Source organism: Vitis riparia, chromosome 12 (genome assembly GCF_004353265.1).
Source record: "Vitis riparia cultivar Riparia Gloire de Montpellier isolate 1030 chromosome 12, EGFV_Vit.rip_1.0, whole genome shotgun sequence".
Lineage (NCBI taxonomy): Eukaryota > Viridiplantae > Streptophyta > Magnoliopsida > Vitales > Vitaceae > Vitis > Vitis riparia.
The window spans coordinates 7,801,998-7,814,784 of NC_048442.1; the positions used below are offsets into that span (position 1 = coordinate 7,801,998).

The window sequence follows — 12,787 nt, forward strand, 5'->3', positions numbered from 1 at the left end:
TGAATCATAATTTTGTTGCTGGTTTTATATTAAAATGGGATAAATCTAGGAGTCAATCTTCAACCAAGACCAACCACCAATCATACAAAAACGATAAAGAAAATAGAGTGAACCAGCAAAGCCCTGTCGTCAGTTCCTTTGCCCTCCAATACTATCCAGCCACTACTATAAGAGTGTCACTCCACCACGCAAAGCCCTCGAAACATCCCTTTCGTTCTCTCTTTGCAGTAACTGCTAGTTAGTGATGGAGCAAACTGAGCTGGTCTTCATCCCATTTCCTACCATCGGCCACCTTGTGTCTGCACTGGAGATTGCAAAGCTGCTTACTCAGCGAAACCCCCGATTCTCAGTCACGATCTTCATCATAAAGTTTCCGTTTGAGACCATTGATGGTATGGACACGGACTCTGATTCCGTACGGTTCGTCACACTTCCTCGTGTAGAGGTCAGCTCCGGAACAACCCCGTCTGGTCTCTTCCTCTCTGAATTCCTCAAAGCTCACATACCACTCGTCAGAGACGCTGTCCACGAGCTCACTCGCTCCAACCCCGTTCGGCTCGCTGGGTTCGTTGTTGATATGTTCTGCACCCACATGATTGATGTGGCCGATGAGTTTGGGGTGCCTTCCTATCTCTTCTTCCCTCCCAGCGCTGCTTTTCTTGGCTTCCTGTTGCATCTGCAGTTCCTCCATGATTATGAGGGCTTGGATATTAATGAGTTCAAGGACTCGGATGCTGAGTTGGAGGTTCCAAGTTTTGCTAACTCAGTTCCGGGTAAGGCCTTTCCTTCTTTGATGATAGACAAGGAAAGCGGAGGGGCCGAGATGCTTCTTCATCACACTAGGAGATTCAGACACGTCAAGGGTATTCTGGTAAATACATTTATTGAGCTTGAATCACATGCTATTCAATCACTTTCTGGCAGTACAGTACCCGTAGTGTATCCGGTTGGACCCATACTCAACACCCAAAGGGGATCTGATGGGGGTCAACAAGATGCTAGTGCCATCATGGGCTGGCTTGATGATCAGCCTCCATCGTCCGTGGTTTTCCTGTGCTTCGGGAGCATGGGAAGCTTTGGTGCGGATCAAATCAAGGAGATATCACATGCGTTAGAGAACAGTGGGCATCGCTTCTTGTGGTCCCTTCGCCAACCTCCCCCACAGGGTAAAGTGATTACAAGCGATTATAAAAATATTGAGGAAGTTCTACCAGAAGGATTTTTACATCGGACGGCTAGAATTGGAAAGGTGATTGGATGGGCTCCACAAATAGCGGTTTTAGCCCACTCAGCTGTTGGAGGATTTGTATCTCATTGTGGATGGAATTCTTTGCTAGAAAGCATATGGTATGGTGTTCCAGTAGCCACATGGCCAATATATGCAGAACAACAAATCAATGCATTTCAAATGGTGAAAGATTTGGGGTTGGCGGTAGAAATTAAAATTGATTACAATAAGGATCGTGATCATATTGTAAGTGCTCATGAGATTGAAAATGGATTAAGGAACCTAATGAATATCAATAATGAAGTGAGGCAGAAGAAGAAAGAAATGCAAAAAATAAGTAGAAGAGTCATGATAGATGGTGGGTCCTCGCACGTTTCTTTAGGCCATTTTATTGAAGACATGGTGGCCAACATTCCATACAAGCAACAAAGACGTGATACCTAATGTATGAATTAGTTTATACTAATATGAAATAAAAAGGTACATTGTAGGCTCTAATAAATTAATTTATCATCTCCTTTATTTTAATGCTCAAATAATTTCTTTGATGAAGTCAAGAAATTTGACCTTTCAAACCAAGAAATGTGTTCTATTATTTAGTGAAACAAGTTTGCAAGGGAATGAATTTAGTCATATGTCGATCTCATTGATCAATGAATACACAATTGAGCATTTTTCAGTACTAGTAATAAAATCAACTATATAATTAAAAATCAACAAACCCTACTGGTTTGAGACAATCTTCATAAATGTTTTTTCTAAATATTTTTTATATTCTTATGTGATTGAATATATTTTGGATTATGACTTATATAATTTCTCACATTTCTAATCAAAAGCAATAATTAAATCCCAATAATCAACCTATATGATAACGGAATCAGTTAAAATAGGTTTAAAAGTTACTAATTTAATATATCCTATTTATGTACAAAAAATTTGTAGTATTGCCCCGAAATATGTTTCTAATATCAACATAACATTTCTTCCTCATTTTGTTTGGCTAACGAAAAAACCATTAGAAAAAAAAAATAGATATTTGATTAAAATGAGTAAAATAGTCTCTAATTTGAACAATGCTCTTCATCATTATTATTTTTTTTGAAATATCAAAAATGATAATATTTTTTAATAAAAATATCATTCATTTATGTTAAAAGCAATTTAAAAAAAAAAGATATTTTTATTCATTAAAAATTTTATTAATAAAAATACCATTCATTTATGTTAAAGCAATTTTTATTTATTTATTTATAAATATTAAGATGTTTTTATTCATTTATAATTTTTATTAATAAAAATATCATTCATTTATGTTAAAGCAATTTTTTTTATAAATATTAAGATTTTTTATTCATTTATAATTTTTATTTAGAACTTTAAACCAATAGAAGTTAGCTTTACAAATTTTGGCCCAAATATCCCCAAGAACTTTATTTGAAAGGTGTAGCATATTTGAACCCTTCGTCCAGGGAACATGAATCATAATTTCGTTGCTGGTTTTATATTAAATTACATGGGATATATCGAGAACCACCCACTTTTATCTCAATCTTCAACCAAGACCAACCACCAATCATTCAAAAACGATAAGGAAAATAGATTGAACCAGCAAAGCCCTGACATCACTTCCTTTGTCCTCCAATACTATCCAGCCATGCACAAGTATAAGAGTGTCACACCACCGCAAAGCCCTCAAGACATCCCATTTTTCCTCTCTTTGCAGTAACTGCTAGTTAGTGATGGAGCAAACTGAGCTGGTCTTCATTCCATTTCCTATCATCGGCCACCTTGCATCTGCACTTGTAATACTCGGGTTTTTAAGGACACATCAGATTCTAAAAGCATAAAGTACTTCATAAAATTGTGGGTCAAATAGTCAAAAAGAGTGGTGAAGATCCACGTGTTAGTATCTAATTGAGAGAGATTTTGGAAAAATTGGTCAAAAGTTAATAGTTTGTAAAATTTGCTCTGTTAGATGTAAGGAGTGAGAATTTTAGAAAATAAATTTAGATTTGGAGAAAAATTTAACTATCAAATAATTGAGATTATGTTTTGAAAATTTGAATATTAAGTACGTTATGGGAATTAATTTAATTATTATCGGGTAATTATAAAAAAAATCATAGTAAGAAAAAATTAGTAAAAATTTATATTATATCAAATTGTTATAATGGATAATTAAAAACAAATTTAATTTAATTTTATAATGAATCAATTTGGTTTTTATAATTGAAATTTAACTTTATAGAATTACGAAACATTAACCGGAGTTGAATTGAAATTAAATAAAGAGCAAATTATGATATGTGAATTTAGAGAAAATTATATATATACAAAAGGTGTAAATTAATTAAATTTGAATTTTATGAATTTAACTTCTGAATCTTTGGTGCGATTGAATAATTTGACAAATGAAGTAAATTAAATAAAAGTTATATCAAAGAGTTGAGAAATTTATTTTTTATAAATTAAATGATTAATTAATTTATGGAAATAAGTTTTAAAATATTACTTAAATTTTTGTTGGTAAATAAATATTGGTACAATTAATGGGTGAAGGATTATTACAAATTTCAACTTCTTGGTTGCCAAAAAATCATTTTATGTATTTAATATTTTTATGAAATTAAATTTTGTGAATAGTTAATTATATTATGTTTTAAATGAATTTTAGAGTAAAAATGTTTCAGGTAATTATAGTCAAATTATACTTTTTGAAGAACAGATGTGTAATAAATTAAATTACGAATACGGTAGTATGTTTCGCGAGGTGGAAAATCATAAGTTTGATATAATTCATAATTGTGGAAGGTGGATTTAAGATTAATGGTTTTAATTTATTAAGAGAAAATGACGTGCGTAGTATTTTAGGATTTATTTTAATAATATATATAAGTGAGATGGGCGTAGGAGTTGAGAAGAAATAAAAGAAAAAAAAAAACAAAGAAAAATGAAAGAGGAAAGTGGCAGAAGGAGGCTCAGCGCTATAGGGGAGAAAATTTCCGTTGGATCTTTGGTCGACCGTTTGGACGGCCAACGTTGTTTGTTTCGCTTGAAAATTTGAGAGGGTGTTCTACTCGATGAGGGGAACAATTCTATGGGTGGCTGATCTTATTTTTAACGATCTGATTCATAGATCTGTGGTAGGGAAACTTAACCCTAAAACTTTAATTAAATGTGTTTTTCCTTGAAAAAAATTATGGATCTTGTCGTTATGAGTTATGTGAAACCAAGATTTGGTTAATCTTGATTTTGATGATAACAAAACAAGGTTTAGAACTAATGATTATATTTCAAGTGTGATTAGGCAAGATGATTTCCAAAGTGGCAATCACAAAGACAAATCAAGCCAAGGAGAAATCATGAAGAAGAAGACAACCTCAAAGAAAAGTGTTTTTTCAAGATCCAAGCTTCATAAGATCTCTTTGTAAGGTTGTTGGTGCACTAGGATTTTCATGCATTACATTCTTTACTTATGCACCAAAATCATCTAAGAGTTATTTTGTTTTAAATAATTTAAAAATTGGATGATTTCATGTTTTCAACTAAAACCTTGTGTTAAATGTCTTTCAATCTTATTTTAAAAGGTTTTAAGTTGAAAAAGTTGGTTGTTGAGCAAAAAAATTGCTTAACCGGTTGAACCGGGTGAGGTACCGATCGACTGCAAGCTCAACCGATCGAGGTCAGGGTCGACCCCCAACTCAATCTGTCGAGGTCCGAGTCGACCCACAGCTCAACCGGTCGAGGCCCGGGTAGACCCCCAACTCAACCGGTTGAGGGTGCAAAAAACTTTCTCTTTCTTCCAGAACGGTTATTCAACCGGTCAAGGTTGAACCTCAACCGGCTGAGGTCCGGTTGAGGCGGTTGAGGCCCAACAGTCACTTGCCAAGCACTAAATGCTAACGGCTAGTCAACCGGTTGACCCTTAGCTCGACCGGTCGAACCCCCAAACGGCTAGTTTGACTTTTCTCTTCTATAAAAAGGCTCCAATCTTCATTGTTTAAAAAGCTTAACCTTCCCAAACCTTTCTTGATTATATTTGAGCCTTGGAAGAGTGTTTTTGAGTGCACCATTGTTCTAAAACTTGCATATCTTTAATACACCTTTCAATCCTAGTTTTCTTGTATCATTTGAGCTTAAAGTTCTTGTGCTAGGATTTTTGTGAGATCATTTATTTGTAAACCTTTGAGAGGAAGTTTCTCAAGAGTATGGTATCTCTTGAGAAGTGTAAAGGGTGCTTGGAGCCAAAAGTCCAAGAGGGTGAATTGGAACCACAATCCAATTGTATTGCTTGAAGGCTTAGTTTGGAAGCCTTGAATTAGTGGAACCTCAAGCTTGGGATTGAAGCTAGAGGAGAGTGGATGTAGGCCAGGTTGCGCCGAACCACTATAAACTCTTGTGTTTGCATTCTCTCTTCCCTACTCTTTAATTTATATGCAATTGTCTTTATATTGCTTACTATATACTTGCATATAAATTGTCTCTTATTTTCGCATAGTTTAAATTTGCAAAAAGAGACCATCACCCTATTCACCCCCCCTCTAGGGTGATTACCATAGGTTGGATTAGCCTCATATTCCTAACAAGTTAAATAGTTAATGTTTGTGATGTAGGAATTTTATTGGATGATTGTGAAGTTTTTTGGAATTTTTGTGATTTCGGGAAAGTTTGTTTGGTTGATAAATGATTGCTTTTGGGTTGCTAAAATTATTGAAATGGTTGGAAAATTATAAAATTGTGGTATAAGTTATAATTTATTGATATGTGCATTTTTTAGAATTTGTTGGAATATTTTTGGTAATTTTATTGTGGAAAAATAATTATATTGGATTATTGAAAATTGTTGAAATAGTTGGAAAATTATGAAATTGTGGTATAAGTTATAATTTATTGATATGTGGATTTTTGAGAATTGTTGGAATATTTTTTATCATTTTATTAGTGAGAAATAATTAGATTTGAGTATTGAAATTGTTGGAATTGTTGGAAAATTACGAAATTATAGTATAAATTATAATTTATTGATATGTGAATTTTTGAGCGTTTATTGGAATATTTTTGGTAATTTTTTGTGGAAAAATAATTATATTTGAGTATTGAAATCGTTGAAAAATTTTGGAATTGTGGTATGATTGTAATTCCAATGATATTGGTGATACTTGTGAATGAAGGTAATTAACCTCATGGCATGCATTTGCATCATGGTTGTGTGAAGAAAGGATAAAAACTGTGAAAAGTGCATGAAATGGCAAAAGAAAGAGAAAAATGAATAATGATGAAAAGTAAAGGCCCGTGTGAGGCGAATTAAGAAAGGAAAAAGATCCCTAGGGTGAAAGACCCAAAAGTTTACCCCCGGAAGACTCCGAATGGGGAGTGTATTTGGGTACGGATGCATATCCTTCGGTGAAAGCCAGAGAATGACAGTGCATTGTATGACTGTGTGTCACATGTTCATATGCATTTCATTTAGTGTAGAGATTAAAATATGTGGCTTGATCAATTGATTCGTTCCCAACTAGTGTCTCAGCTGATTCACGTCCAGCTGGTGCTCTTCAATTGAGAGAGTAATCAACAAAATTTATAATCTATATCACCATGCATTAGGATAGCTTTAGCTAATATAGCATAGTGGCTCTAGGGTCGTTCACTAGGAAGGGTTTTCAACTCACAACTGATACCAATTCAGAGTTAAATTGGTGTTTTTTCATTTCAAGGTTAGCTTAAGAAAACATAAAGATGTTTGAGTGAAAAAGGGTTGGTTTTAAACTAACCAAAAATAAAGGGAAATTACTTATGAAGAAAAGCATTCCTTGGAGGTTTGGGTTCACATGGGAGATTCTTCATGAAAAAACAGAGCTCCGATCATATGGTTCATTTCCTCGCCTTAGAGAATTAACATATAGTCAATTCTCTAACCGATGTTGTACAGATGCATTCCTTTAATGGATTTCAGCTCTAATTCCCTCTCACTGATGCAACTTGCAATGACTCGTGCCTCTCACTAAGCATTTGCCATTCAAGATGATCTTTAACTTTGGACTTGCCTTTTCAAGCTCGCAAGAGATAACTAATGGATGTCTCCTTGGAGTCCAAAAGCTTATCAAGTGTTGGCAATTCTAGAAAATCCTATCTTCAAGTCACTTCCCAAAAGCTCGCAAGAGATAAACAAGTGCATCTCAATGGATGGAGATCACTTGCCTTACCAAGTGTTGGCTCAAGTGAATTGAAGGTGTTTTAAGTTAACTAAAAACATAGAAATCATTAAAGGATCACATTTTCTCTTCATTAATGGTTGAAACCACAAAGCTATAAATTCTTGCACTTGGAACCTTTCCTGGCAACCTTAGCTCCAAGGAACTAAATGTCTAGCCACTCATTCTCTGAGGAAACTTCCTCAGAGCTTGTTTGGCTAGTAAGAAAAATTAACGAGAAAACACAAATATATACATGAAAAATAGAGCAAGTGCTCTGTAGATATATTACTTATACAAAAGGTTGTGTCTGAGAACAAGCTTCCCAGAATGTTACCTTCTATATATTTTTTTGCATAAAGGAATTTACAAATTATATACAAAAGGTTATTCACCCCTCTGTTCTTACTTAAAGACTAAGGAATCCTATGATAGATGGGTTACAAGGAGACTTTGGGGATTTAGACATCAAATATCTAAAGCAAAATATCTCAAAATATCTCAAAATGTCGGTCGGAAATATAGGGAAGCTTCAGGAGAACACTATAGCTGTGCATAGCTGTTGCACAGATGGCTGCGAAACGGATCCGGCGAATCTGAATTGTCTGCTGAGCCAAGCTATCTGGATAATCTGAATTGGCGGCCACGGATGCTCTCCGGGTAAGCGCTATAAGATGATCCAGACATGTCTGTTTGAGGAAGTTGAAACGCCTTCTCTCCCCTCCGGCTCCAGGAGCTGGATGTGAAATATCCGGATAAGGGTAGAATGTCGGTGGACAGAATTCCGGATGTGAGACATCCGAAAAGATGAAACTTCGGTCGGACAAAATGGCGGCTGTGAAACATCCGGAGAAGGTGAGCGCGCATCGTTATCCGGAGCAACTCCATCTGGATTCCTCAAGAGGACATATGGCGGCGCTCGTGAACTTCACTCCCCTGATGATAGCTTATCCTATTCGGATATGTTGTCCGGATCATTGACTTAAAGTGAGCAAGCCTTTCTACAGCTCACGTTCCTTCGCCCTCCTATGGTGTGTCCAGACGCCCTGTCCGGACATCTTTTGTCATGGATTCCAAAGAACTCTCCTCAATCTCTGATTGCTTTGGTGATCAAAAAGCTATCAAAACACCAAAACTTAACACAATTTGATTAGAATTGATTGCAAGGGTCTTTAACATGCCAATTGAGTTAAAAGGTAATAACTACTACTCAAAAGTGTTTAAAAGAGTTAATTACAAGCTATTGAAATAGCACTTTTTGAGTAGTAATCATCAATGTTGATGAATGTTTCTTTTGCACTCATTGAATCTTAGTAATCCCCATTAACCCTTTTGATGTTAGGCACCCTATTGAGCAATGTGGAATGCTCACCCCTTCCTTTTTACATCTTTTTAGATGCAAATATCACTCCTACGGATCCACAGGTGGGGCAGGGAGGACTTTAGGATGCCCCTGGAGGTTTTGGAGCAGACTATTTATTGTGTTTGTTGTATTAGAATTTGCATTAGTAAACTGTGAACTATGCATTTGTAATGAGATTCTATTTTGATTAAATTGTTTAAGTGTAAACTTTTATTTTTCGACTGTAATTATAATTATTATATCTTGTTTCTTTTGAGTAGTGATTGAGATATTGTTAGTTGGTGGGAACACTAGTGTGATGTATGTGTAAAAAAAAAAAGAAATTCAGAGCATTTGGTTGACTGCCAGCATGGAGTAGGAGAAACTCTTAGGGTCAAACCTTTGATGTGGGGTCATAGACCAAATTTTGGATCACCCGGAATTTGGGTCATGACAGCATTGGAGATTGCAAAGTTGATTACTCAGCGAGACCCCCGATTCTCAATCACGATCATCATGAAATTTCCGTTTGAGTCCAGTGATGGTATGCACACGGACTCTGATTCCATACGTTTCATTACACTTCCTCCTGTAGAGGTCGGCTCCAGCACGACACCGTCTGGTTTCTTCCTCTCTGAATTCCTCAAAGCTCACATACCAGTAGTCAGAGACGCCATCCACGAGCTCACTCGCTCCAACTCGGTTCGTCTCGCAGGGTTCGTTATTGATATGTTCTGCACCCACATGATTGATGTGGCCGATGAGTTTGGGGTGCCTTTCTATCTCTTCTTCATTTCCAGCACTGCTTTTCTTGGCTTCCTGTTGCATTTTCAGTTCTTCCTTGATTATGAGGGCTTGGATTTCGATGAGTTCAAGGACTCAGATGCTGAGTTGGATATTTCGAGTTTGGCGAACTCAATTTTGAGTAAGGTCTTCCTTTCTCGGATGTTTCACATGGAAAGCAGAGGGGCTGAGACGCTTCTTTATCACACGAGGAGATTCAGAGAAGTCAATGGTATTTTGGTAAATACATTTATTGAGCTTGAATCACATGCTATTCGATCACTTTCTGGCAGTATAGTACCCGAGGTGTATCCCGTTGGACCCATACTCAACACCCGAATGGGATTTGGTGGGTGTCAACAAGATGCTAGTGCCATTATGAGCTGCATGGCTTGATGATCATCCTCCATCGTAAGTTGTTTTCCTGTGCTTCGGGAGCAGGGGAAGCTTTGGTGCGGATCAGATTAAGGGGACAGCTTATGGGCTAGAGCACAATGGGCATCGCTTCTTGTAGTCCTTTCGCCAACCTCCCCAAAAGGGTAAAATGGATTTTCCAAGCGACTATGAAAGTATTGAGGAAGTTCCACCAGAAGAATTTTTACATCCGACAGCTAGAATTGGAAAGGTGATTGGATGGGCTCCACAAGTAGCGGTTCTGTTGGAGGATTTGTATCTCATTGTGGATGGAATTCTCTGCTAGAAAGTGTGTCGTATGGTGTTCCAATAGCCACTTGGCCAATATATGCAGAACAACAAATCAATGCATTTCAAATGGTGAAAGATTTGGGGTTGGCAATAGAAATTAAAATAGATTACAATATGGATCGTGATTATGTTGTAAGTGCTCATGAGATTGAAAATGGATTAAGGAACCTAATGAATATTAATAGTGAAGTGAGCCAGAAGAAGAAAGAAATGCAAAAAATAAGTAGAAGAGTCATGATAGATGGTGGGTCCTCACACTTTTCTTTAGGCCATTTTATTGAAGACATGGTGGCCAACATTCCATGCAAGCAACAAAGACGTGATACCTAATGTATGAATTAGTTTATACTAATATGAAAGGAAAAGGTACATTGTAGGCTCTAATAAATTAATATATCATCTCATTTATTTCAATGTCCAAATATTTCTTTGATGATGTCAAGAAATTTGACCTTTCAAACTAGGAAATGTGTTCTCTCTTTATTATTTAGTGAAACAAGTTTACGAGGGCATGAATTTAGTCATATGTCGATCTCATTGATCAATGAATACACAATTGAGCATTTTCCTGTAGGAAGCTGGACTAGTAAAAACATCAACTATATAATTAAAAATCCATAAACCCTACTGAATTTGGTTTGCTGAGATGAATAGATATAAGAATTTGTTGAATTGGATCACTATTAGAGACAACCGTCCATTTGAGATATACATTGATAGAAATTTAATTAATTTTTGGGCTGTGTTTATCTTCTTTTCTGCAAGCATGATGCACTAAGAGCAAATTAATGTTCTCAAACTATTTGATGTGTTGGTATGGATTTTAGAAACTAACATCTCATCAATGCATATCAAGGCATCCAAGCATGTAAGAGATCAATAGACTCAAAATGATTCTAATTGGAGCCTTTTTGAATTAGGAGGTAGCTACATGAAGAAGGTGATTGTTATGGAGATAAGGATTTAGAATTACAAGTTCTTTAGATTTGATTGTGAAGAGAGTTGAGAGCATATGACTAATTTTTTTTTAAAAAAAGAAAATTACTAAAAGATGTGAAAAAAGTCTTTCAAAAAAAATAAAAATAAATTTAAACATGAAAATGATTATGTATACAATATTGAATTATCAATTTGTCATTTCCTTTCGTTTAATGAAAGATAAATATACATGGAAATTGATAATTGAAGTTGTTATTCAATCATCTAAAGATTAGATTAGATGGGATGTATTGTAATGATCTACTCCTAATTGTGTAGATATTGTTTGCTTGCAGTCCAACCCATCATAACCCCTAAGATTAGGGTGGTCAAACAAATTCTCACACTAGAGGATCAACGATCAACTCTAATACCATTTTTAATGGCTTACTCTCAACAATATAGATATTATTCTTCCAATCATTTAAATATTGTTTGTTCTAAACCCAAAAATCTGCTCACAACTTTAAATCTTGTGTATAAAATTAAAAGGAGTTTATAAATATATAATGCCATGAACTTTTTCCTCATTTGATGAAAGATACCACATATATTCCCTCAAAATATTGATTCCAATTAGATGTGCAGAGGAACCATTTAATATTAGAAAGAAAATAAATACATAGATGGTAATATGTATTATTTCTATTCCTTACTCTTGTTGCAAGGATACTCATTGCTATATAATATATATTTTTATTTAAGGAATATTGAAAATTAATTTTTTTATATACATAATTAACTTAATTAAAGAAAAACATTTTTAATACAAAAATTGGATTGATAGATAATTACATAAGTAAATTATCTTAATTTAGCTCAATTTTAAGTCTTAAATTACAAATTCAAAATCTATTAAATCAAAATAAAAATTCACTTAAATCTTACATGGATAAATAGAAATAATAACTTCTATACAAAAATTTAAAAATTTTATAGAAAAAATCCAAAGCTTATCTTATTTGGTTTTTATAACAGAAATTCAAGTGAACAAAAAACTGTTAACTTCAAATTTTTAGGATATTTTAAAGATAAATCTGTATTATTTACATAAGAACTCATACTATTTTTAATTTTCAAAAATAAAAAATGTATTCAATATCCACTTAAATTTTTTTTTTAAAATGAACCTTAAGCAAACTCTACTAATCATATTATTTTATCATTTACCTAAAGATTTATGCTTATCAAAAATCAATCAACTACACTAAGAATTGGTAATTCTAGATAGCTAGTAACACATGCAATCACAAGAAAGTCAATGAAGACTACACATATTCATGTCTCTTCCTCTATGAATTCCTCAAAAGACGCCATTCATGAGCTCATTGATCACATCCATAAAACAATGAACAAGAAGAGATCATACCGTAGGCGTATGTATCGTCAAAAGGTTGATGAAAGAACTTATACCTTCACCCTTTGAGCTCTAGAATTGTACCTACAAAATAACTTAATTTTTCTTTCCTCTTTTTGAACTACTTTTTACCAAGATCCCAAAGCCCTAAATGCTATTTATATTTGGACTTCTAGAATACTTAAAATAAATAACACAAT

The 12,787-nt window shown here is 34.6% G+C and overlaps 1 protein-coding gene and 1 pseudogene across 1 annotated transcript; both read left to right on the forward strand.

The window, feature by feature from the left end:
* Positions 1-216: 216 nt before the first annotated feature.
* Positions 217-1,743, forward strand: LOC117926447 (anthocyanidin 3-O-glucosyltransferase 2-like). The gene has a single exon (XM_034845542.1). The coding sequence runs from the start codon at positions 245-247 to the stop codon at positions 1,670-1,672; it is 1,428 nt and encodes a 475-aa protein (XP_034701433.1). The 5' UTR covers positions 217-244; the 3' UTR covers positions 1,673-1,743.
* A 7,471-nt stretch (positions 1,744-9,214) lies between these two features.
* Positions 9,215-10,611, forward strand: LOC117925939 (annotated as a pseudogene).
* Positions 10,612-12,787: the final 2,176 nt, after the last annotated feature.